At 51.2% G+C, this 27,449-nt stretch overlaps 1 protein-coding gene across 3 annotated transcripts; it reads left to right on the forward strand.

The window, feature by feature from the left end:
• The first annotated feature begins 1,353 nt into the window (after nt 1–1,353).
• CIB2 (calcium and integrin binding family member 2) lies at nt 1,354–27,362 on the forward strand. Of its 3 annotated transcripts, XM_021940795.2 has the most exons (7): nt 1,853–1,910; nt 9,345–9,379; nt 16,688–16,749; nt 20,772–20,883; nt 22,649–22,796; nt 26,067–26,262; nt 26,670–27,362. In XM_021940795.2, the coding sequence occupies exons 4-7, from the start codon at nt 20,815–20,817 to the stop codon at nt 26,689–26,691; spliced, it is 435 nt and encodes a 144-aa protein (XP_021796487.1). In that variant the 5' UTR covers nt 1,853–1,910; nt 9,345–9,379; nt 16,688–16,749; nt 20,772–20,814; the 3' UTR covers nt 26,692–27,362. The 3 variants fall into 3 exon arrangements, with proteins under 3 accessions (XP_003901313.1, XP_021796487.1, XP_009208971.3); XM_003901264.5 differs by lacking the exon at nt 16,688–16,749 and having other exon boundaries at nt 1,354–1,910; XM_009210707.4 differs by lacking the exons at nt 1,853–1,910; nt 9,345–9,379; nt 16,688–16,749; nt 20,772–20,883 and adding an exon at nt 21,533–21,723 and having other exon boundaries at nt 26,670–27,355.
• Nucleotides 27,363–27,449: the final 87 nt, after the last annotated feature.

A 27,449-nucleotide genomic window follows, 5' to 3' on the forward strand; every position in this document is an offset into this window, starting at 1 on the left:
AGTGCCTGGGTCCAGTCCACGTTCTAGTAATTCCTAGCTGTGGGACCCTGGGCAAGTTACTGAACCTCTCTCAGCCCATCTCTTTGCCTATAATATGGAGATAATACCTACTGATTCAGTTGTTCTGAGTTTAGAAATATCAGTTGTATGGGCTGGACCCCAAAAAGATAGCAGTGACTCCATTTGGTGGATGGGGAAGGAGTTCAGAACATGCCACCACAACATATGCTGCTCTGGCATATTGAGTATTTGAGTTAAAGCCACTTGAAAAACAGCAGATGCAAGAAGGGCACTCTTGATCCTCCTTCTTTTTCTAAAAAACAAGAGATGAGGCCAGACATGATGGTTCACATCCCATAATCCCAGCACTTTGGGTGGGAGGCCAAGGTGGGTGGATCACTTGAGCCTGGGAGTTCAAAACCAGCCTGGGCAACATGGCAAAACCCCATCTCTACATGAAATACAAAAATTGGCCAGGCCTGGTGGCTCACGCCTGTAATTCCAGCACTTTGGGAGGCTGAGGCGGGTGGATCACTTGAGGTCAAGATTTCGAGACCAGGCCAGTCAACATGGTGAAACCTTGTCTCTACTAAAAATACAAAAAAAATTAGCTGGGCGTTGTGGCATGCGCCTGTAGTCCCAGCTACTCCGGGAGGCTGAGGCAGGAGAATTGCTTGAACCCAGGAGGCAGAGGTTGTAGCAAGCCAAGATCACGCTACTGCACTCCAGCCTGGGCGACAGAGTGAGACTCCATCTCAAAAAAAAAAAAAAAAAAAAAAAAAGAAGTATTTAGGTTTTGCCAGTTCTCAGGGTCTTCATTTCCTTATGAGGGTTTCCACGTTGTGTAAAACTTGTGTTAAATCTGTTTTTCTCCCCTTAATCTGTCTTATGCCAAATTAACTCTCAAGCCCAGCCAAAGACCCTAGGAGGGCAAAGGTAAAGTCCTGCTTCCCTTACAATGGCATTTGCTTAAAAGCTCCAGAAAATGTCTTGGCCTTTGTCACACTTCTGTGGACACAGTCAAGTCCTTTAAATCTTCTCAAGTCTCACGTTTGTAACCAAGGGCTCAGAGAAAGCCAAGTAAATCCTGACCTGCTCCCTAAGGAAACCAGAAGGTCTGAGATGCCCTGCCTAGGCCGCGGCCACAGGCCAGATGGGCTTCCCGAGGCCTGGCCGGGAGGGCCTCAGATGTCAGCTTGACTGACCCCCTCCTTCTCCCCAGAGGGAGAGGGCCCGGGGAAGGGCTTGACCAAGATCACGACGCGAGACGCTGGCGGAGCGCGGCCCCAGCTAGATCCACTCACTCACAGTCCTCGCTGCCGCCCCCGCCCCAGGTCAAGGGGCGCCACTCGCCCCACTGCTCGCCTCAAGAGGGTTTTTTCCCAGGCCCCGCACCCTCACCCGGTGCGACCTAGACTCCCACGGCGGGACCCAGGCGCACGCCTCTTCCTGCCACAGGGCGGCGTCGCCGCCGCTCCGGGTCTTTGTCCCCGCCTCCGAGACCCCCGCGCGCCCCCAGCACTTCCGGCCGCGGGAGCCCAGGGTTCGTGCGGGGTAGCGTCTCCCGCGGCCAGGTCGCCCCCTGCCGGGATCCGGGAGCGCTGCAGCCGCGGAGCCGGGTGCCCGCCCCTCTTACCGCCGGGGGCGGAGTCGCTGCCGCTTCGGGTCCCGGTCCCCGCCTCCGAGACCCCCGCGCGCCTCCTCCAGGCGAGCTGCGGGACGGGAAGGGTCCGGCCGCCGTGGGCCGCTGCCAGCCGCGGGGCTGCCGAGGGCCGCTGGCGAGGGGCGCGGGCTCAGAGTCTGGCGGCCGCCGATGGGAGGCGGAGCCCGGGCGGGCGAGCGGCGGCGCAGCGGCCACCATGGGGAACAAGCAGACCATCTTCACCGAAGAACAGCTAGACAACTACCAGGTGAGCTCGGCGCGCCCGGCCCCCAACGCTGGCCCCGCCGCCCTTCCCTTTTCTCGGTCACTGGCCGAGGCCTCCCGAGAGCCAGCTCTCCCGGGTTCAAACCCTGCCTCTGCCTTCAGCTTGCCGCGTGACCTTGGGCCAGTGACTTCCCCTCGCTGTGCCTCAGTTTCCCCACCGGTGTAATAAGAGATCTTTCCAGTTGGAAGAGCCTCTCAGGCTCGCCTCTGCCCAGCCACTCTCGCCCTAGGGCAGGACCCGAACCTCTCCCAGCCACCCATTCCAGCGCCCACCTGGCTCCGAGAGGGAGTCAGTAAACTAGGCTGGACAGAGGACCGCCCTCCCCGGTCCCTGCGCCCTTAGTCCCAGGAAGGAGCCCAGGAGAGCGAGTCTCTGTAAAGCAGAAATGAGAGCTGGGGTCCTGTCTGGGCTAGGAGTGGGATGCGTCAGTCCCCACATGCAGTCTTCAGTTGGAACTGTCTTGTTTATCTGCTGGGGTTCTCTCCTTCTGACCCCAGCATGGAGATAACTGGAGCAAGAACGGAAGCCCGGTACCAGCCTTCTAGGGCCACCTCTCCCAGCTCCCTTAGGCCCTCAGCAGCCATCTCCTTAGACCTTTCTAGGTTTTCCTGCCTCCAGAGCCAGCTTTCCAGATCTGGAATCCCAATACCATCCCACCCAGGTAAAAACTTCGCTGTGGTTGCAGGATGAAGCCCAACCCCTTGGCTTACCCAGAGCCCTGGCCAATTGCTCAGCTTATCTCTGCAGCCTCAGTCTCCCCAGGTCCCTTCCCTGCCCTCTGCATGGCAGCCTTCCTAAACCCATTTGCAGTTGCTCCAGCTCACCAGGCTCATTCCTCCCTCCCTGTCTCCCTCTGCCCATGCCTTTTCCTGGGCCTGGATTCCTCTCCCTCCTCCAGATGATCTCTCTCACCCTTCAAGTCCCACATCTGATGCCTCTCCCCTGACTCCTCAGGTGGAGGAGGCAGGATTGTGTTGTGGCCTGTGTAACTGGGCAGGAGGAACACCAGCAGAGTCTCCATAGGCACTTGTTGCCTTCATCAGTGCTTACTTTGGCTGTGAAGGAAAGCAGGCATGAAGTGTGGGTCCTCTGATGTGGGTGAAGGTAAAACAAAGGCCCCTTCTCCTCCTACAAGCCCTAGTTGTCAGTAATGGATTTCTCAGCTCCCCAGGTGAGGCCCTGGGAAGGAAGAGGGGAGACACATTTATGAAGCACCTGCTGTGTACCAGGCACAGTATTTGATGCCTTCTATGTATCAACTCACTTGATCATCACAGTGAGGTGGATTATTAGCCCATTTTACAGAAATGTAAACAGAGGCTGAGGAGCCATTCAGGGCTCACACAGGATTTCAAATCTTGACTCCCAGGCTCACTTCTTTAGTTGAGAGTGGGCTGGGCTGGGCCATGTGTGCTCTTTGTCCCCAAGGCACTCAGTCTCAGACATTCAGAGACAGACTCTCACCTCCAGTGTGTGGCCCTTGTGATAGAGGCAGGTGGTGGAGTGTGTTCTAGGGAAGGGTGCTAGTGGGCAGTGGGAGGCCAGCAGGGAAGGGGGCAAAGTCCAGAAACTATGCAGCACTTGAGCAGGCCTTGGGAAGATAGGTGGAGTTTTGCCCAGTGGGACCCAGAGGAGGCATTCCAGGTGGAGGGGACAGCTTGGATAAAGGCTTGAGAGTGGGCAGGTGCAAGCAGGCAAGCCATGCTCAGAAGTGAGGAGTAGCTTCAAGGGGGTGGGGAGCCCAGGTTCCCACTCCGACCAGCCTGGCATTGGGTTACTCATCGGAGCCAGTCCCAGTGTTAGGTTCTGATCCTTTGCCAGAGCCTAGCTAGACCCTGCCAGGCGGGGTGGGAGAAATGAGTGCTGTGAAACCTGAGAGCCCCACATCTCCTTCCCTCTGGCTCTCCAGCCAGCCACGTGCCAGCCAGGGCTGAGTGGGAGTGAGCCTGAGTTACAGCACCCTCTCTCCTAAGTGACCCCTAGGGTTTCTTGGGACCTTCCAGCCTGGCAGTCTAACCTTTCCTGGGCAGGGTGTACCCTCCTGGTTCCCGGTGCCACTGATTCCCAATGTTCAAGCTTCTGTCCAGACCACTCCTCTGCATTGTACAGCCATCCCCCAGACCCCTCAAACTCCAAAACAGGGGTCACAGCCTCCCCAACACCCACTGCTGCTCCTCCAGCCATTCCAACGCTCTGCTCTCCCTCAGCCCATGTTTTCAGTTAAGAACAAGGCCTGTTACTCAGCCTCTTTTGTGGCTCACCTGGAGGTCCCTTCCTCCATGCCCACAGCCAGGGCCCTGGGCTAGGCCTGCTCAGTCGCCTGCAAACTGTAGGTCTGACTGCTCCCTCCCGCGCCCCTCCTGCCCATCCCCCTCCAGCTACCTGCCCTCTTAGTTCTTTCACTCTTCCTTCATCTCTTCCTCCTTCCTTCCTCTTTCTTTCTTTCTTTCTTTTTTTTTTTTTTTTTTTTGAGACAGTCTTGCTCGCTCTGTCACCCAGGCTGGAGTGCAGTGGTGCGATCTCAGCTCATGACAACCTACGCATCCCAGCTCCGCCTCCCAGGTTCAAGCAATTTTCCCTGCCTCAGCCTCCCAAGTAACTGGGATTACAGGCACCCGCCACCATGCCCGTCTAATTTTTGTATTTTTAGTAGAGACAGGGTTTTGCCATGTTGGCCAGGTTCAAACTCCTGACCTCAGGTGATTCACCCGCCTCGGCCTCCCAGAGTGTTGGGATTACAGGCGTGAGCCACCGCGCCCGGCCTCCAGCCTCATTTCTTACTCCCTTTCCCTTTGCACCCCAAGTTTCAGGCACACTGAAGGGCTTCTGGCCAAGCCCTCCCTCACCTCTGGCCCTTGTTCTCCTGCTGCTCTCCCTTCTCCTTTGCTAACCTAGTCTGGCCCATCTATCTGTCCAGGCCAGGCCTCACCTCTTTGGGATGGGCTCCCTGACTCCCTCCCCACCAATCTATTCAGCTGGGAATACTCAGGGAGCCTGACACATACACATCCCCAGTCCCTCTTGTGGCCACAGAATGGTTTATACTGGGCACCTTACTGTTTGCACTCCATCTCCCTTCTCGTATGGCCCCTATCCAGGCATAAAAGAGATGCTTGGAGGATGCTGTCAAATGAATGAACAAATATTTGTTAAGGCATGGCTCCAGGAGAGCAAAGAGCTCTGCACAAGGATTCTGAAGCCCTAGATTCAAGTCAGCTGGGTAGTTGATGCTGTGGGCCTTAGCAAGCCACTGTTCCCTTCTGGGCCTAAGTGTCTCCACCTCTAAAATGGGAACAACTGCTAACCCGGCTGTGCTCATGTCACAGGGCTCTTGTGGGGATCAACTAGGATCACTGGAGACTGACCTTGAGCCGTGTGATGGTCACCTGGGCAGTGCTGAGGCCTGAGCTGGCAGAGCTGGATGGAGAGCCATTTCCATTACAGCTGGGACGGCCCATGGCTCGGCTCCTGACGGCTGGCACAGGCAGACCAGGCATGTAGATGGGAGGCAGGCAGGCTACCTGAAACAAGTCACCCTTGAGTTGAGCTTTGGAGAAAGGAAAGGGTTTGGACAACCTGGAGAAAAAGGAGAGATGGGGAATAGGGTGAATAAGGCTCAGAGGCAGAACTCAAGCCTTAACTGGGAAGACATCTAGGCTTCTACTGTGAAAGCCCAGCCTGTCCTGTTTTCTGCTGCCAAAGTTCTGAGGGTCCATCAATCCTGGGTTAGGCCCCCTCTCTGCTTCCCTCCCTTCCACTCCTCATGACCCGGACCTGGGGACCTTTGCCTAAAGACTTGTCCCTGTGTTCCTATGTACTGTCAGGAGCCAAGCAGTGATGGGGCACTTGCTCTCCAAAAGTATAAGAAAGGGTTCCTTCAGACATGTGGCTGTAGCTCCTAGGGCAACTGAGGATGTAGTGGTGGGCAGGGTCATTGGCGACTCTGGAGAAGGAAAAGACAGCAGAGCTACCGACTCTGGGGAGATGCCTTTGGGACCTTGGGTGGTGGATAGGGCTTTTGCACTGTTTCCTATCAGCTGGGGCCAATAGACTTCCTGTACCTTATCTCATTTGCTCTTCACACTGTCCCCTTCAGAGAGACACTATTTCCACTTCACAGATGCAGAAACTGAGGCTCAGAAAGGAGAATGACTTGCCTAAGGGTCTGAAGCTAGACTAGAATTTAACTCTGACTACCAAACCTTTTCCCCTGCTACACTTCTAGGCCACCCTGAGTCCTGAGAAGCTTTTAAGAACACCTGCCATATTCACTCCCTGTGCACTGCCTCCCTGGAGTGAGTCCCAGGGAAACAAGTCAACAGAAGAAAAAGTGAAACATCAGTTGATGAGCAGGTTCATGGCAGCTTTATCAGTGATGCTAAAACCAAGAAACAGGTGTTACTAAATGTTCAGAAAGAGCAGAAAGGTTAAGACTAGGCAGGGGCTAGGCCCTCACTGAGATACTCTGCAGCCACTGAAATAACGTAACTGCTGTGGAAGGCATATGTGGAAAAATCTGATCACTTATCCCACAAGCCTGTGTTAAGCACCTGCTGTGTATAAGTATAGGAATACACAGCAGATGCAGGACATGGAGTGGTTGGTGTACAGTGGTCATGGCTCTGTTTGTAGTCATAGGCAGTGGTCAAGAAGCACAGAGGATCTTTTCTTGCCTCTGCTTCCTTGCCAGTGGGGACCCCAAGCTCTACTCTCATTAAAAAGAAAAGAAGGCCAGGCGCGGTGGCTTATGCCTGTAATCCCAGCACTTTGGGAAGCTGAGGCGGATGGATCACCTGAGGTCAGAAGTTCGAGACCAGCCTGACCAATATGGTGAAACCCTGTCTCTACTAAGAGTACAAAAATTAGCCAGGTGTGGTGGCGCATGCCTGTAATCCCAGCTACTCGGAAGGCTGAGACAGGAGAATCACTTGAACCCAAGAGGCAGAGGTTACAGTGAGCTCAGATCATGCCACTGCACTCCAGCCTGGGCAACACAGCGAGACTCCATCTCAAAAAAAAAAAAAAAGAAAAGAAAAGGGAGAAAAAGGAAACACAGAGGCCTAAGTTCCATTCCCAGCCCTCCTGGGCTGTGTGTGCAACTTAGGGCAAGCTACTCAACTTTGCTGAGTCTCAAGCTACCCATCTTTAAAATAGAGAGATAATGCCTGCCCCCATTGGCTAATGATAAGGATTAAGCAAAATTGGATATTCAGAGCCCCAGGTGCCAGATGCATGGTACATCATGTACTGGCTGTGATGTGATTTTCAGCCTGGGCTGCATGTTGGAACCACCTGAGTGGCTTTGAAAACTACTGATGCCTGGGTCCACCCTTGGGGATTTCTCTATAATTTGTCTGGGGTCTGCTGAGGGGTGGAGGACACAGGTATCTTAAACAGCCGCCCAGGTGATTCTGCTCTAGAGCAGACGTCCTCACACTTCAACATGTATCACCGTCATTGGGAGGGTTTTTTAAAATGCAGATCCCTGGGCCCCACCCACAGAGTTTCTGATTAAAGAGATCTGGAGTGGAGCCTGAGAATCTGCATTTTCACCAAGTTCCCAGTGAGGCCGATGCTGCTGGTCCAGGAGCCACAGCCTGAGGACCATTGATGTAGGCAGGTGTAAGTAATTGTGACAGGGAGCAGGGTTATAGGGGAAGTGTTTGCATCTTTTGCCAGTAGAACCCTTGAATCAGGACCTGGATAGTTCCTTTCCAACACATGGGATAGGAGAGAGGAGAGGGGAGGGAAAGGAGGACAGATCGGGGGGAAGAGAGCAGGAGCTGGGATCTCTCCCCATTCCCAGTTCCGCTGACTGCCTCCTCCAGGCTAGGTGGGAGAGCCCTGGCCCTTCTCACTGGGCACCTTAGACTATGGAAATGGCCCTGGGGTGGAGGGAAGTCCACATTCTGGAGTTTCTGGAGTTTGCTGAGAAATCAGCCCACCCTGTCTCCAGCCTGTCTGTGCCTGAGGCCTGCTAAGTAGGGAGTTTTCTGTCTGTGCTGGGTGAGGAGTAGGGGCACTGCTTCCACAGCCTGAGCCTTTCTGGGCTCCTACAGAGGAGCCATTGTCAAAAGCAAAGCTGAGACCCCCAGGAGAACCCCCTGTGTTTCCAAGGAGGCAGCATGGATCCTTAGTCTAACCCCCAGGGAGCAGCAGCTTAGAAGGACAGACTTGTTGGGTCAAATGGGGCCTGGAAATTCCTGCCAACTCTTGCCTCTTCAGCTGTCCTGAAAACACCCAGTGGAAACCCCAGATGTTGTGTGCATCCTGCGGGCGTCCTCTCTTTGGCTCTCTCAATCCAATTGCCCTGATGTCTAGCAGCTTCAGGTCTCATTCAGAGCCAGCCTGGCTGTTTGCAGGCCTGAGTTTCAGCCATTCACTCCTCATCAGAGCCGGCTCTGGTCAGCTTATGGCCCCAGGAGGCCCTACAGGCTCTGGGCTCTGCAGACCTAGGAGGCCTTCTTCCTTCATGTTGTAACAGTGAACAAAGGTGGAGGAGCTACACAGCAGGGGAGGTGCACAAAAGCCCTTCATGGTTGGGCATTTTACAAAGTGCTGGGTCCTTTTCACCTCCATACTTTTCACCAAGGCCTGGCATAGTGGCCATTGTCACTGACTCCCAGTGGTTGATACTCACCTTGGGTAGGCCATGCTGTGGATGGAGGCGGGTCATCTAGACAGACAGGACCCCTCTGAGATGAGTTTGTCATCTGGATGGCCCTAGGAGCCAAGTGCTGCCCCCACCTGGAGTAATGCTCACCTGGGGGTCCCCAGCAGTCCCTACCCTCACCTCTACCCCGGATGCTACCCGGTACCCTGCCCACCTTTCTCCCTCCTGTATCTCCCTGGCCTCTTCACTCCCTTCCCTGGGTGACCTCATCCCTTTCTGGCTTCAGATACCAGGTACATACTGATGCTTCCTCAGTCTATGTGCCTGGAACTCTCAGTCTCTGAGCCTGGGACTGCACAACCCCCCTAGCACCATGCTCAGGGCTACAGTGAGGATGGCACCCTATGCAGCTACACGAGGTGGCCCTGTGGGTCCTCATTCGGAGTTGTCTCCCAGCCACTTCCCCATCATCCCCCAGTGTATCCCACTGGCACTCAAATCAGCCACGCATACCTGTGAGCATTCATCTTCTTCCTAAATGTGCACCCTAAAGCATGCTATAGCCCCCGACCATGCACTAAGCTCCTTAGGCCTAGCCCAGGATGGACAAAGGTTTTGGGAGGCATTTTCTGTACCTACTAGAACCAACTTTCCCCAGTGGGTGAGGGTGGGGTGGGGAAGGGTAGTAGTGATTCTTCTGCCCTCAGTCCGCGGCTATCCCCTGTGAGCCCTGTGGCATCGAGGCCTCTGAGAAAGAAAGGGGCCTGGGAATCACACACTGACTATGTGTTTTCCCTCAACAGGACTGCACCTTCTTCAATAAGAAGGACATCCTCAAGTAAGTGTGGCTTCTCGTTCACCCTGTTGGGACTGGGACTGGGGCCAGGGTGAGGCTGGGGCACCCCACATGGGCTGGCTGTGCTAGCTGGGGCTGAGGTGGAGCATCGGCATCTGTCAGGAACCACATTCAGGTCCCCACTCCGCCACTGGGCTGGTATGGAGTTACAGCTTCCCACTCCTCCCAGGGCCCAGATCCTCCTGCTGGGGAATGAACATCTACTTACTACATGCTGAGCTTTCGGGTGGGTGGTTTCAGGCACATTCTTATTTAATCTTCATTGTGACCTTATAACAAGAGAATCCATTTAACCCCATTTTACAGATGGAGCTTAGCAACTTGGCTAAAGTCACAGAGCCAGGGACTCAAGACCCAGCCTCTAACTCCAGGTTCCTTGCTATTTCACTGCATCCTGGGTCCTGGTATAGGAGGGAGTCCCTTTCTGTTGTTAGACAGGGGTCCCTAAGGGCCCTTTGGCTCTAGCTTTGATGTTCTTCCACTCCTAGGATGTCTAAAAGTTGAGGGCATGCCCATCGCCCCTGAGCTATTCATCAGGGTGCTGCTTCTTCCCAGGACAGCCCTTCTCCTTGGTGTTGGTGGGGATGGGGGTGGATCTGGATGGCAAAGACGAAGGGGATTGGCAGCCTCAGAAACCCAGGACCAGACGGTGAGCAGGAATCACTGAATACCAAGAAACCTGCCCCATGGGCCTCAGTAGGCCCCTCTGCCCAGGCTGTCAGGTGGCACTAAAAGCCAGCAAAGTCCCAGGATCACTTCCCCTGGAGATCGACGGTCAGGCTGGGACCAGAGCCCATTGCAACTTCCCAAGAGAGCTGTGCTGCAACTTGTCACTGCCCTAACCACTCTGCTCATTCAGTCAGTGCCTCTTGGCTTTCCTCTCTACCCAGGCTATTCCAACCTGTACCTTGCATGGGCAGGGGACACCCCACTTCCACCAACTTAGAGAGTCTGGCCAAGGGGCAAAGCCACCAGGCCTGGCATCAGTAGACCTGGGCTCTACTCCCACATTTCAGTTCTATGGCCTTGGGTAACCGTTTGACCTTCCCTGAGCCTCAGTTTTCTTCTGTATAATAGGGATAGTGAAACCTACCCTCATAGCATTGCTGAGAGGCCACAACACTGGGGTATAGTGTTTGATAGGTGGGATTTGCCCTGTAGCTTGAGACATGTCAGGGGTGAGGTCCCCATTTGGACAGCATGGCTTTCAGTATTGGAATAACAAAGCTGTCACCCCTAGCATTCTTGTGGCACCTTTTACGTTTCAGAGTTCTTGGCATGGAGCCTCATTTGAGCCTCACAGGGAACTTCGGATCCCCTGCCTTTGTAGATGCCAAGCCCAGGCTGCCTGTCTTCTGAGGCCCATGGGCATTTTCATTCTGGCAACAAAAGCGCCTTGCCCCGGCCTTTGCACTGACTGTCACCATTCCCTGGAGTGTCCTCCTCTCCTCTGCCCACAGCATTGCTATGCATCCTTCCAGACCCAACTCCAGAGTCATCCCCTTTATAAGCACCCCAACATCCTGCCACCCTAGTGCTCCCCCAGCTGCTCTAACAGCCTGTTAGGGGCTCTTTGGGTTTCTGGGCCCAGATGCCCAGCTCCCCCCGAGACTTGCTATCAGGCAGGACTAATGGGGAGCATGGCACCTGTTAGCCACCAGTGACCATATGAAGAGTGCGTGGGTGAAAGACAGGATTGGCTGAGGGAGAACATTCCAGGCTAGGGAGCAGCAGAGGTGAGACACAGGCCAGCTTTTCCCACTCCCACTCCCACTCCCATCCTCCAGTGGTCTCACTGAGAGCAGCAAAGTTGCCTGTGTGGGGAAGAGGAGAGGGGAGCTCGAAGGCCAGTCCAGGAATCAGATCCAATATCATGGGCCTTTGGTGGTGGTTTTCGTCCATTCACATGCTGCTATAAAGAACTGCCTGAGACTGGGTAATTTATAAAGGAAAGAGTTTTAATTGATTCACAATTCTACATGGCTGGGGAGGCTTCAGAAAACGTACAATCATGGCAGAAGGGGAGGCAAACACATCCTTCCTCATATGGCAGCAGGAGAGAAAAGTGCTGGGCAAAGGGGGAGAAGCCACTTATAAAACCATTAGATCTTGTGAGAATCACTATCATGAGAACAGCATGCCCCCATGATTCAATTATCTCCCACCAGGTCCCTCCCATGACACGTGAGGATTATGGGAACTACAATTCAAGATGAGATTTGGGTAGGGACACAGCCAAACCATATTAGGGGTATCCCTGGCCCCTTGGAAAATGAGGAGCTCCAGGCAGGTGAGAGGACCTGGGGAGGGGTGTTCTGGCTCCCCACAGCCCTGGCCTGCACACCTCTGCACGCATCAGCACCCTAGGCTCTGTAACTCAACACCAGAGCAAAACCCAAGCCTGAGGCCCCGTCTGCAGCTCGGGGATGACATTGCTTGCAGGAGCTGTTTTCTCACAGGGCCCTGCGTCCAGGAGGGCTGGGTGACGGTGTTATTAAACATGAAAAGAGCTACCTGGAGTTTTGCTGCCCACCTGTCCACCCTCAGGGAAGGGTAGTAAGACAAGGCAGGATTCAGGATTGCCTCTCTGTGGAGAGACCAGGCATGGCCATGATGGCTCAGTTCCAGTTTCAGCCCTTTCACTTTTCTCCAGCCTTCTCTGTGGAGAGGCCAGCATGACTGACTGCCCCTCCAGGAAAGCCCTCTCCACTGTTCACATCTCAGGTCAGGGTGACACAGCTGAGGCCTGGAGCCCAGAGAGGGCAAGGTCAGCTGCAGAGCCAGGCTGTCCAGCCCCAGGCCTTGCTCATCTTCCCTGCTCCCCAGGGCCTTTCAGGGCTGCTACTCCCCACCCCCACCGGGATGGTTTTCTTGGTAAGCTGCTCCCTGAGTACTGATCAGATGGCGAGGAGGAAACTTGAGCAGGAGGTGTTTCTTTGCATGTTGGGGCCCAGCTCTCTGGCAGCTTTGGGGCAGTGATACCGAGTCACAGATAGCCCGCCTCCAATTCTCCTTCCCTCTGCCCTGCCCGCACCCAGGTAGATCTGATTGCTCCCCAGGACACAGCTCCTCCATTCCCACACTGAGCCCAAGTGGGCAGCCACCCTCTTCAGTCACCTTGCTTTCCATAGGTAAGAGCTTAGCACTTCGACTTCCCTTGTCCCCTAATTAGGCTGTGCTCTTTAATCAGCGGGACAGTAGTCCTTGTCCCCTTGGTACACAGAGAGGCCCACCCAGCCAGCACCCCAAAGTGTTTGCCTACTTGTTCTTTTATTGTTTATTTTCTCAACCTTTTAAAAGCTTTGTGCAACCTGTTTTAATTACTTACTACACATATACATAATGATTATAGAAAAATTAGAAAATGAAGCCAGTCAAGAGAAGACAAAAAAAAAATTACCTGTAAGCGTATGACCCAGAAATAATGGCTGTTAACCTTTCGGTATATATTATGCCAGTGTTTTTCTTTTGTATGTGTTTATCAAAAAGTCAGATCATGGCCGGGTATGGTGGCTCACACCTGTAATCCTAGCACTTTGAGAGGCCGAGGTGGGTGGATTACATGAACTCAGGGGTTTGTGACCAGCCTGGCCAACATGGTGAGACCCCTGTCTCTAAAAAAAAAAAAATACAAAAGTTAGCCAGGTGTGGTGGTGTGTGCCTGTACTCCCAGCTCGGCACGTGGCGGAATAGTCAAATTCTTAGAAACAGAAAGTAGAATAGTGGTTGCCAGGGGCTGAGAGGAGGGGGAATGGGGAGTTATTGTTTGATTAGTACAGAGTTTCAGTTTTGGAAGAAGGAGAGAGTTCTGGAGGTGGACCAGTGGTGGTGATGGTCGCATAATAATGTGAACATATTTAATGCCACTGAACTGTACCCATCAAGATGGTGAAGATGGTACACTTTATGGCATGTGCATTTTACCACAATTCAGAAAAACTAATAATTAAGATGGTAAATTTTATGTTTTTTAAAATTATTATTATTATTATTATTTGAGACGGACTCTCGTTCTGTTGCCCAGGCTGGAGTGCAGTGGCTCAATCTCAGCTCACTGCAAGCCCCGCCTCCCAGGTTCACGCCATTCTCCTGCCTCAGCCTCCCGAGTGCCACACTTGGCTAATTTTTTTAAATATTTTTAGTAGAGATGGGTTTCACCATGTTAGCCAGGATGGTCTCGATCTCCTGGCCTCGTGATCCACCTGCCTCGGCCTCCCAAAGTGCTGGGATTATAGGCGTGAGCCACGGCGCCCGGCCTATGTTATTTTATCACAATTTTTTTTTTTTTTTTTTTTTTTTTGAGACAGAGTCTGGCTCTGTCGCCCAGGCTGGAGTGCAGTGGTGCAATCTCTGCCTCCTGAGTTCAAGCGATTCTCCTGCCTCAGCCTCCTGAGTAGCTGGGATTATAGGCACGTGCCACCAGGCTGGGCTATTTTTTGTGTTTTTAGTAGAGACGGGTTTCACCATGTTGGTCAGGCTGGTCTCAAACTCCTGACCTCGTGATCTGCCCGCCTTGGCCTCCCAAAGTGCTGGGATTACAGGCATGAGCCACTGTGCCTGGCCATTTATCACAATTTTTAAAGTTAAAAAAAGGTAAGAAAAAAGATCTTACTGTCCCCCTACTACCCAAGATAATCACTAACATTGTAGTGACCAGCCTTCCTTTTAGTCTTTCTTTTTGTAGGTATATAAATGTATACAAGCTTTTTTTTTTTTTTAAATGGGGTTATACTGTACAGTCTGCTTTTTTCATTTAACATCTTGCAAACAACTTTCAATATCATTAGATATTCTGATATAATATTTTAAATGGCTGCATTTAATGGATATTTCTTAATTCGTGTAGTTGAACATTTAGATTTCCAACTTTTCATGATTTTAATTTGTACTTCAGTGAATATTCTTGTGGTACCATTCACATAACTGCACATGTCTGGGTATTTCCAACAAATTGCCTGATCAAAGATATGGATATTTTTAAGACTTTAGCTTTTCCCCCCGACTACTGTTCTATGCTTTTTGTCTTCTGACCCCAGATCATTCATTGAATAACCCAAGAGTCTGAAGCTCAGCTGCCTGTAAGGGGGGCCAACATGCACTGTAAATAAATGAAGCTGTCTAGTTGGGTGGGAACTCTTTGGAATGGATACCTGCAGAAATAGCTGCTCCTTAGCCCCAGCTGGTTATTGCCTTGGGGGAATTCAGACCATCTTGATGAAGAAACCTAGGTTTATAGTGTAAGATCTTTCAATCTGTATATGTTGGCAACAAAATTCTAAATTTAATATTTTGACGTAATTTAATTATTTTAAAATGCTATGTGAAAACTAGGCATGAATGTGGATTGCTGGTTTGTGACTTTCAGAGGAATTAATCTTTCCCCCACTGATTTCAAATGCTGTGTCATGGGCTCATTCTCATTTATGTTGGTATCTACCACTTCTAGTCTGCCTTGTAAATGCCAATGTCTATTTCATACATTGTCCTCATTATAGCTTTAAACTGTTTTAATACCTGATAGAGACAAATGTTTCCCCCGTTTCTCTTTCTTCAGGGTTCCCCTGCAACACTCCTACATTTATTCTTCTAAACAAGCTTTTTTTTTTTTTTTTTTTTGCCAGTAGCTTGAAGAAACACTTAACCAAACAAACTTTTGAATCGGTCTGGCTAGATCCCAAATAGATCATTTGCAGATTTTGATTAGGATTGTATTCATTTTATAGAAGAATGAACAGAGCATTGTCATCATTACAGCATTAAGTCTTTCCAATCAGGAATGTACAATAGTTATCTAACTACCTAAAATATTTTTATATCTTTCGTTAAACTTTCATTTTTTTTTGATACTTCAAAACTAGTGCATTTTGCACCAATTTTATACTTAGTTGTTTTTGTTTTTCGGTTCTTTTAAATTGTGAATTCAACTTTTTTTTAATTAAAAAAATATATAGAAACAGTCTCACTGTGTTGCCCAGGCTGGTCTCAAACTCCTGGCCTCAAGCAATCCTTTCCCCTTGGCCTCCCAAAGCACTGGAATTACAGGCATGAGCCACTGCACTCAGCCAAATCCTATTTTTGAAAAGGCTAATTTTGATACATAATAGAAAAACTGTTGTGTACAAAGGCTTCTGAACTCTTTCTATTTCAAATAGTCTTTAAGCTAATTATTTTTGGTTTTCCAGTAAATGATAACTTGCTTCCTCTCCAATATTTAAGTGTACTATTTTACCGTTTTAACTAATTACATTCTTCCCTCAGTATCTGCAGGTGATAGGTTCTAGGACCTCCCAAGGATACCAAAAACTGCAAATGCTTAAGTCCTTGATATAAAATGGCATAGTATTTGCATGTAACCTATGCACATCCTTCTGTATAATTTTTTTTTTTTTTTTTTTTTTCCAGGCAGGATCTCTGTCCCCCAGGCTGGAGTGCAGTGGTGCGATCATGGCTTACTGCAGCCTCAAACTCCTGGGCTCAAGTGGCCCTCCCACCTCTGCCTTCTGAGTAGTTGGGACTATAGGCACATGCCACCAAGCCTGACTAATTTATATATATATATATATTTTGTAGAGACAAGGGTCACACTGTTTTGCCCAGGCTGGTCTCAAAACTCCTGGGCTCAAGTGATTGGCTCACCTCAGCCTCCCAAAGTGCTGGGATTACAGGCATAAGTCACCATGCCCAGCTGCTCCTATATACTTTAAATCGGCACCTCCTGTACACTTTAAATCATTACATTACTTATAATACCTAATACAACATAAATGCTGTGTAAAGGGTTGCTATACTGTATTAAGGAATAATGACAAGAAAAAAAACTATAGATGTTTAGTATAGATGCAATTTTTTTTGTCAAATATTTTCCGTCTTCAGTTGACTCGCGATGCAGAACTCATGGACCTGGACGGCCAATAGTAGATTGACTCGTGCTCCTGGGGGGAAATGTTATGTAATAATGGTGATTATAGGCATCCCACATTGACAGGTATATCCCCAGTATATACAAAAATTAGCTGGGCGTGGTGGTGGGCACCTGTAGTCCCAGCTACTCAGGAGGTTGAGGCAGGAGAATTGCTTGAACCCAGGAGACGGAGGCTGCAGTGAGCCAAGATTGAGCCACTGCACTCCAGCCTGGGTGACAGTGCAAGACTCAAAAAAAAAAAAGAGAAAGAGATACCCTTTTGTTTCTGCTCCTAAGCAGAAACTCCTTTTGTTTCTGTTTTACTAAGAATTTTGTTGTTTTTTTTTTTATTGACAAAATATCATATACTTTAAAATACTTTTGACCAGGTGCAGTGGCTCATGCTTGTAATCTCAGCGCTTTGAGAGGGCGATGCGGCAGATCACTTAAGGTAAGGAGTTCGAGACCAGCCTGGCCAGCATGACGAAACCCCATCTCTACTAAAAATATAAAAAAATCAGCCGGGTATGGTCGCGTGCCTCTGTAATCCCAACTACTTGGGAGGTCGAGGCACAAGAATCACTTGAACCCAAGAGGCAGAGGTTGCAGTGAGCCAAGATTGTGCCACTGCACTCCAGCCTGGGCGACAGAGTGAGACTCTGTCTCAAAAAAACAAAAATATTTTTAATTTTTATTAATAAATACTTCTTAAATTTCAAATAATTGAGAAGTAGTTGAAATAACAAGTAAAAGTTAGCCTCCTTCTTTTCACAACTCTCTACTCCCACCTCACAGGGACTATCAGTGTAAACATGTAGTATATAACTTCTCAGATATTTTTCTGTATCCACACATACAGTCATAAATGCATCTATCAAATTGGTCAAAATGTTTTTTGCTTAATATGATTTGTAGTCACAGATTTCCAAATATTGAACTATCTTTGCATTCTGGAAGAAATCCTACTTGGTTCTAACATACTATTCTTTTAAAGTCTTGGACTTGATTTACCAGTATGTTATTTTTCTTTCTTTACTTATTATTATTATTTTTTGTAGATACAGGGTCTCTGTTGCCCAGGCTGGAGATCCTCCTCCTTGAGCCTCCTGAGTAGCTAGGACTGCTGATGCATATCACCACATCCACCTAATTTTTATTATTATTTTTTTTTGTAGAGACACGATCTCACTACGTTGCCCAGGCTGGTCTCAAGCTCCTGGCTTCATGCAGTTCTCTCACCTTGGCCTCCCAAAGCACATTTAGATTACAGTCATGAGCCACTGTGCCTGGCCCCTAGTATGTTATTTTATAAGACTTTTTCATCTGTATATGAAGTACCGTTGGTCCATTCTGGATGCTACATATTAGGTTCTTGTATCAGCGTTCTTGTTAACTTTGTAAAATAAAGTGAGGGCTTTCACATTTCTTGCCTCATACTCTGGAGCAGTTCAAGTAGCATAAGTATGGTTTCTGGTCCTGATGTTACGGTAGGACGAATATATAACTCTTCTTGAACTCAGTGTCCTTTATTGGGGGAGAGGTGACAGAGATGTGGTTCTTTGACAATGCTTAGACTTTCTTTCACAGTGATTTGGGTTTTCAAATTCTCCTTGGATTTTTCTTTAAAGAAAAATTCCAATGTGATTTTAGTTATTGTTTTAGAACAGATCTGTGTCCCAGCTGGCCTTCCCACCCCAGAAGATACCTCCTCAACCCCGCCAAGCACCCATTGCCTCTCTACCTCGTCCACCCCTTCCAGGGAGTCTCTGACATGGCAGGCAGTATGCTAAAAATTGCCAGTTGAAGGCCAGTGGTTTTACAAACATCCAGGGGTGAGAACAGTAGAACAGCCCCTGCTTTACTGATAGGGAACTTATCCTCCAGTGGATTAACCCACTTACTCACACTGCTAGTGAGAGGTGTAGGCAGGGCTCCAACCTCAGCCTGACTTCATGCTGCTGCTGCAGCCATCCCACAAAACTTCGGAGGTGTAGGCCAACCCCCAGAAACACTCCAATATCATACCCCGACACATGGGGTAGGGTCAAGGTCAAGTGGGAAATGTAACAGTTGGAAGCACAATGGATATGTCAAAGTACCAGAGGCATGAATTATGAAAGAAGATGCATGAATTTTGAAACAAGTGGTTATTCCTTATTTGGGGACAGTGTAAAAAAAAATTTTCCTCTACACAAGAAATAGGAGCAAAGAAAGTCCTTGAGTGCCCTCTTGTGGAGAGTCTCAGCTTGATCCCACCACCCTGGCATTTGCTGAGCCTCCTCCCACCCAAAGTACAAGTTTAGGGGTTTTCCCCTCCAGCTCTGTCTCCAAGTCTTGGCACATCCTTGCGATTTCAGGCCCTTTTATAGGGATGTGTGACTGGCAAAGTGGGCATGTGGCATTTTATCGTTTATTTGCCCTGGACAGGCTCTGAACCAGGGGATGATGTGCTTACCAGGGCTTGACTTGCAGGGAGAAGCCAAGTGGTTGGAGTCCAGAGGTCCTGGGTTCAAATCCTGTTCCTACTGTTCATTGGCTGTGTAGGATGCAGCAGACACTTGATTCTTGAGCCTCAGTTTTCACCACCTGAAAATGGGAGACTAATAGCTACCTCTCAGGGTGATGTGGGGATTAAAATGAGTAAAGCAATGCACAGAGATTAGTTCAGGACCTGGCACAGAGTAAGCACTTACTAAACAATAGCTGGTGTTATTATCTGTTTGAGCTGGGTAAGTAGTCAGGTGCCTTGCTAAGGACAGCTAGGCAGCAGCACCACAAGAATTGGTAGAACCCAAGGGAAGGTTGGGTGTCTGTGCTGAATGGCTTGTAAAATAAAGTGAGGGCTTTCACATTTCTTGCCTCATACTCTGGAGCAGTTCAAGTAGCATAAGTATGGTTTCTGGTCCTGATGTTATGGTAGGACTAATGTATAACTCTTCTTGAACTCAGTGCTGTGCTGAATGTGCTGAAAGGTGGGCCTGGGGTGTGTCACAGGGTCAAGCCACTTAAAAGGAGACCTGGGCTGATCTGGCTTTGGGGGTGGCAGGGCCAGCCCAAGCCCGGGAGATACAGGATCATACCTAATCCATTCGCCAGCAGCCTAGGGCTTCACCTTAGGCAGGTTACCTACCTCAGCCCCCAGTCAATGCCCCTTACGCTTGTCCCACCCATGGCAGCACTTAATGGACACGATTTTTGTTTTTAGAGATAGAGTCTCACTCTGTTGCCCAGGCTGGAATACAGTGGGGCAATCATAGCTCACTGCAGCCTCCAACTCCTGGGCTCAAGCTCAAGTGATCCTCCAGCCTCAGCCTCCCAAGTAGCTAGGACTGAGCCACAATATCCAGCTAATTTTTTTTTCATTTTTGTAGAGACAGGCTATGTTGCCTAGGCTGGTCTCAAACTCTGGGCCTCAAGTGGTCCTCCCACCTTAGCCTCCCAAAACACTGGGATTACAGGCATAGGCCACCACACCCAGCTCACAATTTCATCTGAATATAATTTATACCTGTCTTGGGATGGGGGGCTATTCTCTGGGATGACAGGGACCTGGACAAGTGACATAGGGCAAAGAAAGACTGAATGATGGGGCAGGGGGCGGGGAGGAAGGGAGCTTCCAAGTGAGACAGTGCCAGGATGCCTTACACCTTTGAGGGTCCATGCAGCTTGTTTTCCTGGAGGCTGGAACAGGAACTAGGGACCTGACCCATCAGTGAGGAGGGAGGGCCAGGCCCACCAGGGTAGCAGGCTGGGTCTCGATGGCCCCCAGCTAGAGAGGTTATGAGTGGCCCATTCACAGGGGCTTCCTGAGGGTGTGAGGACTGCTGAGAGCTCTCCCAGAGAGACCCAACCCTCCGGGCCTAAGTTGGGGTGATGGGGCCATGAAGTGGGCCCAAGCTTTGATGGATCCCCAGGAGTATCCGGAGGAAGAGTGGCTAAGAGTTTCTGCTTGGATTTACCATCTTGGGCTCAACCCATGGCCCTTGATGCTCCCTAGTTATGTGGCCTTAGACGATCACTCTTAACCTCTTCAGCCCTCAGTTTGCTGAGCAGTAAACAGGTCAGGATGCATCTGTCTGCACAGTGATGTGGAGGAGGATTAAATTAGGTGGTGTGTTCATTGCTTAGCACAGTATCCCGAGCATAGAAAACCCTTATGAGGGCCCAAAGGAGAAAAAATTAGAAGACTTGGATGCAGGCCCAAGGAGTGATGGTGGTGGTGCTGATGGGGTGGGTGTGGTGGAAATAGGGTGGCCTGGACACAATCTGGTTATCAGCACAGAGGTCTGGGCAGAACTCACCTCCCTCCCAACTTCATACCCTGTGGGCAGAGCAGAGAGCCTCCCATTGGCCCCTCACCTGGTCCTGGCTGAGGATGATCTGCAGAGGCACAGGCCTAGGCAGGGCAGCATTGGGCCGCTGGGACTTAGGGATGGCACCCCCTCCAGCACTTTTCCTCTGCTTTCCTCCAAGGCTGCATTCACGATTCTACGAGCTGGCCCCCAACCTCGTCCCAATGGACTACAGGAAGAGCCCCATCGTCCACGTGCCCATGAGCCTCATCATCCAGATGCCAGAGCTCCGGGTACGTGCAGGGCCTCTTGCTGGCGGGCAGGGGATCTGTGCCTCTGGACCAGCAGCAGAGGCCCCTAGGTCTGGGCTGAACCCAGCTCCACCCTTTGTGTCTGTGTGGCTCTGAGCAGATCACAGAACCTCTCTGTGCCTCAGTTTCCTCATCTGCACTCTGAATAAATAAGCTATGTGGGCTCTGTCAGGGTGCTGTACATCAGTGGCCACCCCACTGCAGGCCATAGGCTTGTGCTCATCTGCTTGTCCCTTTGTTAAGTGGCCCCAAGCCTGCTGTACTTGGCAGACCTGCGTCTCCTTTGTTAGATAATTTTTCTGTCTCCCCCTTGTCTGACCGTGGCTTCTCACTGAGGTCAGCATCGTGGTCATCCATAACATAATTTCTCAGACTTTAATGTACCTGTTAAAATTTAATTTTAAACCACCCGGGGATCTTGTCCAAATGCCAATTCAGGCTCAGGACACGTGGAGTGTCAGGATTCTGCTTTTCGAGCAAGCTCCCAGGTGAGACTGATGCTGCTGGTCCTCAGACCATATATATTTGAATGTTTCATTTCATGAGTTCCTTATCCATAATATGTAAAGTGCACTCAGCGTTAAGAAGGCATTTGGGGCATAACTCCCCATTGCAGTGGTACTTCGTCAGTAGCCCCTGGCCAGGCCTGGGATGTGTGGCTTGATGGTGGGGTCAGAGTGCTATATGGCATCCACTTGGGGCCTACACTCTGGTTGTGACCTCAGTCCTGAGAGACAATGGACCCCAGGTTCAGCCCTGGACCGACACCCTGTCTGGCCCAGCAAGGGGCTCAAGAGCAGGCTCAGAGGGTTGCTGGAGCGGGTGAGACACTCTTGGGTGGGACCGAAGTGGTCTGTCTCTGAGCCTCCTGCGCTGGCCTGGGCTGGGCACGGAATGGGGCTAGCCAAGTGCTAGCCCAGTTGGGATGGAAGGGCTATAGGATAAGTGATTTGGGGATCTAGGAAGGCATCCATGTACAGCTCCCTGGGAGAGGTGGCATCCAAGGTAGTCTAAGAGAATTCACAGGAGCAGAGTGATGGCAGGCCTGGGCCTGAACTGGCTGTATGACTCTTGCTGCTTATCTGGTCCAGTTATCTGACCCTACATCTACCTTCCACGATCCTGGCCTGACACGGCCTGAGCTGAGGGCCACCAGTGCCCTGGGTTGTCATCTTTTTCTGCTGGGGACAGAACCCTACACATCCAGGCAGAGCCTCTATGTGCTCTTCTGGGTAACAGGACGAATCTGTGCTTCTGCTTCAGGTGAGGCGGTGCCTCCAGTGAGAACACAATGGCTGTGGTCAGCTTTTTTTTTTTTTTTTTTGGAGACAGGGTTTTGCTCTGTTGCCCAGGCTGGAGTGCAGTGGGACGATCATGGCTCACTGAAGCCTCAAATTCCTGGGCTCAAGTGATTCCCCCACCTCAGTCTCCCAAACAGCCAGGACTACAGGCGTGTGCCACTGTCCCTGGCTGTGCCCATCTTAATGATGTGACATGACCCAACAGAATGCTTCCTGAGCTCTTACACGTGCTGGGCCTGGTACCAACACCTTACATACTTTAGCTCATTTAATCCCATCACAACCCAATTAAGAAGGTGTTATTATTCCCTTTTTACAGATGGGGAAACCGAGGCTCAGAGGGATTTGGTCACTCCTCCAGGGTCACACAGGCTGTCCACAGTCTGGCTCCAGGGCCCTCCTGATTATCCTGCACCCACAGTGATTGCTGTGTGTGTTTCCTTCAGGAGAATCCCTTCAAAGAAAGGATCGTGGCGGCGTTTTCCGAGGATGGTGAGGGGAACCTCACCTTCAACGACTTTGTGGACATGTTTTCCGTGCTCTGCGAGTCGGCTCCCCGAGAGCTCAAGGCAAACTATGCCTTCAAGATCTATGGTAACCAGGGCTAGAGGAGGGGGCCGTGAATGTGAGGTGGGCAGCATGTGGGGCCCTCAGGCTGTCTGGTTACTGCTGGCTCCTGCCCTGGGGACACCAAGAACAGTGAAGCTGATCTGTCCTCTGAAGAGTGCCTATCCAGTGGGGTGGCCAGGGGAGACGATCAGTCCCTGAGAGACATCTGTGGGGTTCCTGAGAACAGAGGAGGGAGGGACTCGCCAACCCCAGGTCGGGTGGTTAGTGTGAGAGGGGTCCCAGGCATGACCTTTAAGCAGGGACTAGCAGAGGCTCGGACTAGAGAAGTGGGGACTGGCAGACCTGACAGAGGGCGCAACCCATGCAGACCCAGGGAAGCGCAGAGCTTGGTAAGGAGATGGGAGGAACTTGAAAGGTGGTGGGACGGGGGTATGAGTCTGAAGAGAATTTGGGGCCAGCCACAGAATTTGGACCTAGTGCTCTGGACACCAGGGCCCCTGCAAGGTTTCCAGTGGGGAAGGGCAGCTCTGTTTTCTGGAAAGATCACTCAGCAGCTTTGAGGTGTAAAATGGAGGAGCTAGAGAGGCTGCCTAGGCCATGGTGGTGAGGCCAGGCCTGCAGGGGGGCCTCCGGAGCCCCCCAACACTGCCAGAGGTAGGGCCGCCTGGGTTCACCCCACCCAGCCCTGCCCTCGGGCCTGCTGTCTCACCAGCCATCAGAGGGCAGCAGGCACTCATGAGCCAGGGACTCACGCTTCTCCCACAGCCATAGGGAGAAAACTTCATACCCACGAGCTCATCCCCTGTGCTGGCCTGACAGACCCATGGGGACTGGTGTCAAATCCTCAGACAGACCTCAGTTGAGATGGCTAAGGCCCAGGAAGGGGCTGGGACCCAACCTGGACCTGAAGAGTCAAGGTCAAACCTCCTGTCCTCAGCACCTTTGATCAGACACTGGATCCCAAGGCAGCAGGGTCTATCAGGGGCTGACATTTCACTTTCTTTTTTTCTATTTATTTATTTATTTATTTATTTATTTTTAATTTTTTTTGAGACGGAGTCTTACTCTGTCGCTCAGGCTGGAATGCAATGGCGTGATCTTGGCTCACTGCAACCTCCACCTCCCGGGTTCAAGCGATTCTCCTGCCTCAGCCTCCCGAGTAGCTAAGATTACAGGTTCTGCCACTATACCTGGCTAATTTGTGTATTTTTAGTAGAGATGGGGTTTCACCATGTTGGTCAGGCTGGTCTCGAACTCCCGACCTCAGGTGATCTGCCTGCCTCGGCCTCCCAAAGTGCTGGGATTACAGGCCTGAGCCACCGCGCCCGGACTGATGTTTCACATTCTAGTTATGTTTCACGTTCTAGTTATGTTTATTTCAGAGGACTTTGGTTTCTGTCTGTGCACCCACGTTTTGCTTGCATATCAGAAAGAAAATACCTGCCAGTCTACCCTCCACGAACTATGCCCACATGGGTCATGTAAAATGTTTCTCAGATTCCACCCAACATCTGCCCAGTCTTGGACCCCACAGCATTGCTCCTGGGATGGGCTGCTGTCTGCCCAAGACAGGGGAGTGCAGATCGCATGGACCGGGTGGGCACAGGAACACATGGAAGAACTGTGGCTTCCTTGCTGCCCTAGGCTGGGGGTGGAGTGGGGAGAGGCAGCCAGGGCCCTCCTAGTCTGGTGCTGGGGAGGCCTGGGGCCTCATTTGCAACAAGGATCATCTTACTTCTGAGCCTCAGTTTACTCATGTTAAATGGCCACAGCAATTGAGCCAGCCAGCCAGCCAGCAAATCTTTCCAGAGATTTGCTATGTCCCGTGCCAAGGGCACAGATGAATCTCCCCTGATGCCTACCCTAGAGTTGTGCCCAGGCCTCTGCAGAGATAGGGCAGAGTCACCCCCAAGTCATTGTTGGGCTCCAGGGTCCAACAATGACCAGGGATGTGACCTCAAGCAGGTACCTCTCCTTTTCACCTCTGTTGTTTTGGTTTTTTTTTTGAGACAGAGTCTTGCTCTATCACCCAGGCTGGAGTGCAGTGGCGCTATCTTGGCTCACTGCAAGCTCTGCCTCCGAGGTTCATGCCATTCTCCTGCCTCAGCCTCCTGAGTAGCTGGGATTACAAGCGTCTGCCGCCAGGCCCGGCTTTTTTTTTTTTTTCTGTATTTTTAGCAGAGACGGGGTTTCACCGTGTATGCCAGGACGGTCTCGATCTCTTGGCCTCATGATCCACCCGCCTCAGCTTCCCAAAGTGCTGGGATTACAGGCGTGAGCCACCGCACCTGGCCACCTCTCTGTTTCTTCATGTGTATAGTGGGGATTCAATTGTGCCTGCCTCATAGTCTTGTTTTGAAAATTAAATGAGAAAGAGCATGTAATGCTCACATGATGGGTCTTTGCCACTAACATTAATGTCAGAGTTTGCCAGTGGGCACGAGAAGCTCATCTGCGGGGGAGAGGACCCTTGTTGCTAGAAAGCCCTGCCACTGGGAGGTGATGTGTGAGCCAAAATTTGAAGGATGACCAGGAGTTTGCTGGGAAGGGACCCCAGGCAGAAGAAACAGCACATGTGCAGATCTGGTAGTTGGGCTGAAAATGTAAGGAGAGAGAATTTGCTTTGATGCAGTCACGCATGGCTTGGTCCTCTGAACCATTTTGCTATCCTTTGGGGCAGTAATAGTGCCTTTTTCTGGGTAGAATCAAACCATGTTCCCTGTTCTGTGTGCACTAATGCTAGGCACAGGCCCCTCTCTAAGGGCCTTTTGATTTTGAGTCTCCTGACCCATTGTGTCTCCTGGCCACACACCACTGAAGCAACATGGTGCGGTTTAGAAAACTTGGGTCTTAGAGTCACATAGGCCCCAATCAGAATCCCTGCTCCATCTCCGAGTGGCTCTCCCACCTTGATTAAATCACATGGCCTTTTTGGGCCTTAGTTTCCTTAGCTCTAGAAGTCTAAAGGGAACACAGGGTCCACTGTGGGCTAAGGCCAGGAAGGGCTATCTGGCCTAAGCCTGAAGTTCTCAGGAAACCTCAGATTTGGACTTTTGACTTGTTTCAGGATGTGGTTTAGTCATTGTGGGGTTGTTGTGGGTGGTGGATGTGGGTGTCTAAGCTATGCCTGGTGGGTGAGCCCTCTTGGGGGCTGGGATCCAGTGTCCCGAGAGTGTGCATGGAGATGCTCTGGGGACATCAGAAGCTGGTGGAGGTAGTGGGACCAGCTGGGAGTGTAGGGGTCCCTGGGTGCACGCAACCCGGACTTGAACATGTCCAACCCCCATCCCACAGACTTCAACACTGACAACTTCATCTGCAAGGAAGACCTGGAGCTAACGCTGGCCCGGCTCACTAAGTCAGAGCTGGATGAGGAGGAGGTGGTGCTTGTGTGCGACAAGGTCATTGAGGAGGCTGACCTGGATGGTGATGGCAAGCTGGGCTTTGCTGACTTCGAGGACATGATTGCCAAGGCCCCTGACTTCCTCAGGTGCTGCCACTACAGGGGCCGGGCTTGGGCAGGGCAGGGCAGGCTGGGATGTTGGGGCTAAGCCCCTGTCACTCGCTGTTTGTGAGCAGTGGTGTGTGACCAGGAAGCAGGAGGTCACGTTCAAGGCACCCTTGCCCTAGACGTGTGACTGGCCTTTGTCCCCTGCAAGGGGGATGGTGGAAGACCTGGGGGCCCCTTCAGTGATAACTGGGGGCAGAACTCCCTGGGCACTGCTGTCCCTCCAAGCCTGCCTTCCCTCAGTATTGATTACTTGCATCCACTATGCAGGGTTCCCTATTGAGGTGCTGTCCAGCGTGGGCCTGGGGCCTGCTGTGCTTTTCCCTGAGGAGCCTTTACCTGCCCAACCCAGGGCCTCTCACCCTCTCTTGCCCTTTCTCTCTTTCCAGCACTTTCCACATCCGGATCTGAGGACACTGCCGAGGCTGCAGGGGCCTGGAAGTCCACCGTCCTGCCCTGCGGTCACATGGGTGTGGCCTCCAAGCTCCCCAGGAAAGCAGTGGCAGCCTCTGGGGTTCACACCACGAATATTTCCTGTGGCCCTTTCAGCAAAAAACAGCCTTAACCAGGAAGGGGGCATGTGAGGGTTAGGACCCTTCCCACAGCCCCTCTGTGGTCCAGCCTGAGGACCCATGGCCCCTCTCCAGGCCCTCTGCACCCCGCCCCATGCCCCAGTCCTCTCCCACTCCAGAAATGCTCCCCACCCCCCAAAGGGAAAGGCAGATAACCCAACAGGAGGTGGTGGGGTCTGACGTGTCCAAGTGCTGGCAGACACCCTGGTCACCCAGGACAGAATGGAAAAAAAAAAAAAAAGAGGTCAGGGTTTTAACGAGCTATGCAATCTTTTTCCAAAATCCAAGGTTGGGCTGCTCCTCACCCCTGCCTGTTCCTCTTCTCCTGGCCTCCTTCACAATGTGAAGCTGTGGGCACAGTGGGCCGAAGGGCTCTTGCCCCTGTCTCTGCCTCTGGGTCATGAGTACTACCCTGCCTGCCCTCCCCAACACCATGGAATCCGCACTGGTATGTGCTGTCCACAGATGTGTGAACTCCTGGTAGTAAAACACTTTTGCATCCCTGTGCTCTCCATGTCTGCTAATGTTAGGAAATGTTTGAGGGTACCTTTGCTTCTGATCCTTGAAATCCCACCATTGGCGTCTCACCTCTCAGCA

The sequence above is a fragment of the Papio anubis genome, chromosome 7 (assembly GCF_008728515.1).
Source record: "Papio anubis isolate 15944 chromosome 7, Panubis1.0, whole genome shotgun sequence".
Taxonomy (NCBI): domain Eukaryota; kingdom Metazoa; phylum Chordata; class Mammalia; order Primates; family Cercopithecidae; genus Papio; species Papio anubis.

Bases quoted from the DNA above. Each gene is read 5' to 3' on its own strand.
- CIB2 (XM_003901264.5), top strand. From the start codon at position 1,860: ATGGGGAACAAGCAGACCATCTTCACCGAAGAACAGCTAGACAACTAC. The intron at 9,380-20,771 runs GTAAGTGTGGCT...CTTTCCTCCAAG, and splicing joins AATAAGAAGGACATCCTCAA to GCTGCATTCACGATTCTACG. The intron at 22,797-26,066 runs GTAACCAGGGCT...CCCATCCCACAG, and splicing joins CTATGCCTTCAAGATCTATG to ACTTCAACACTGACAACTTC.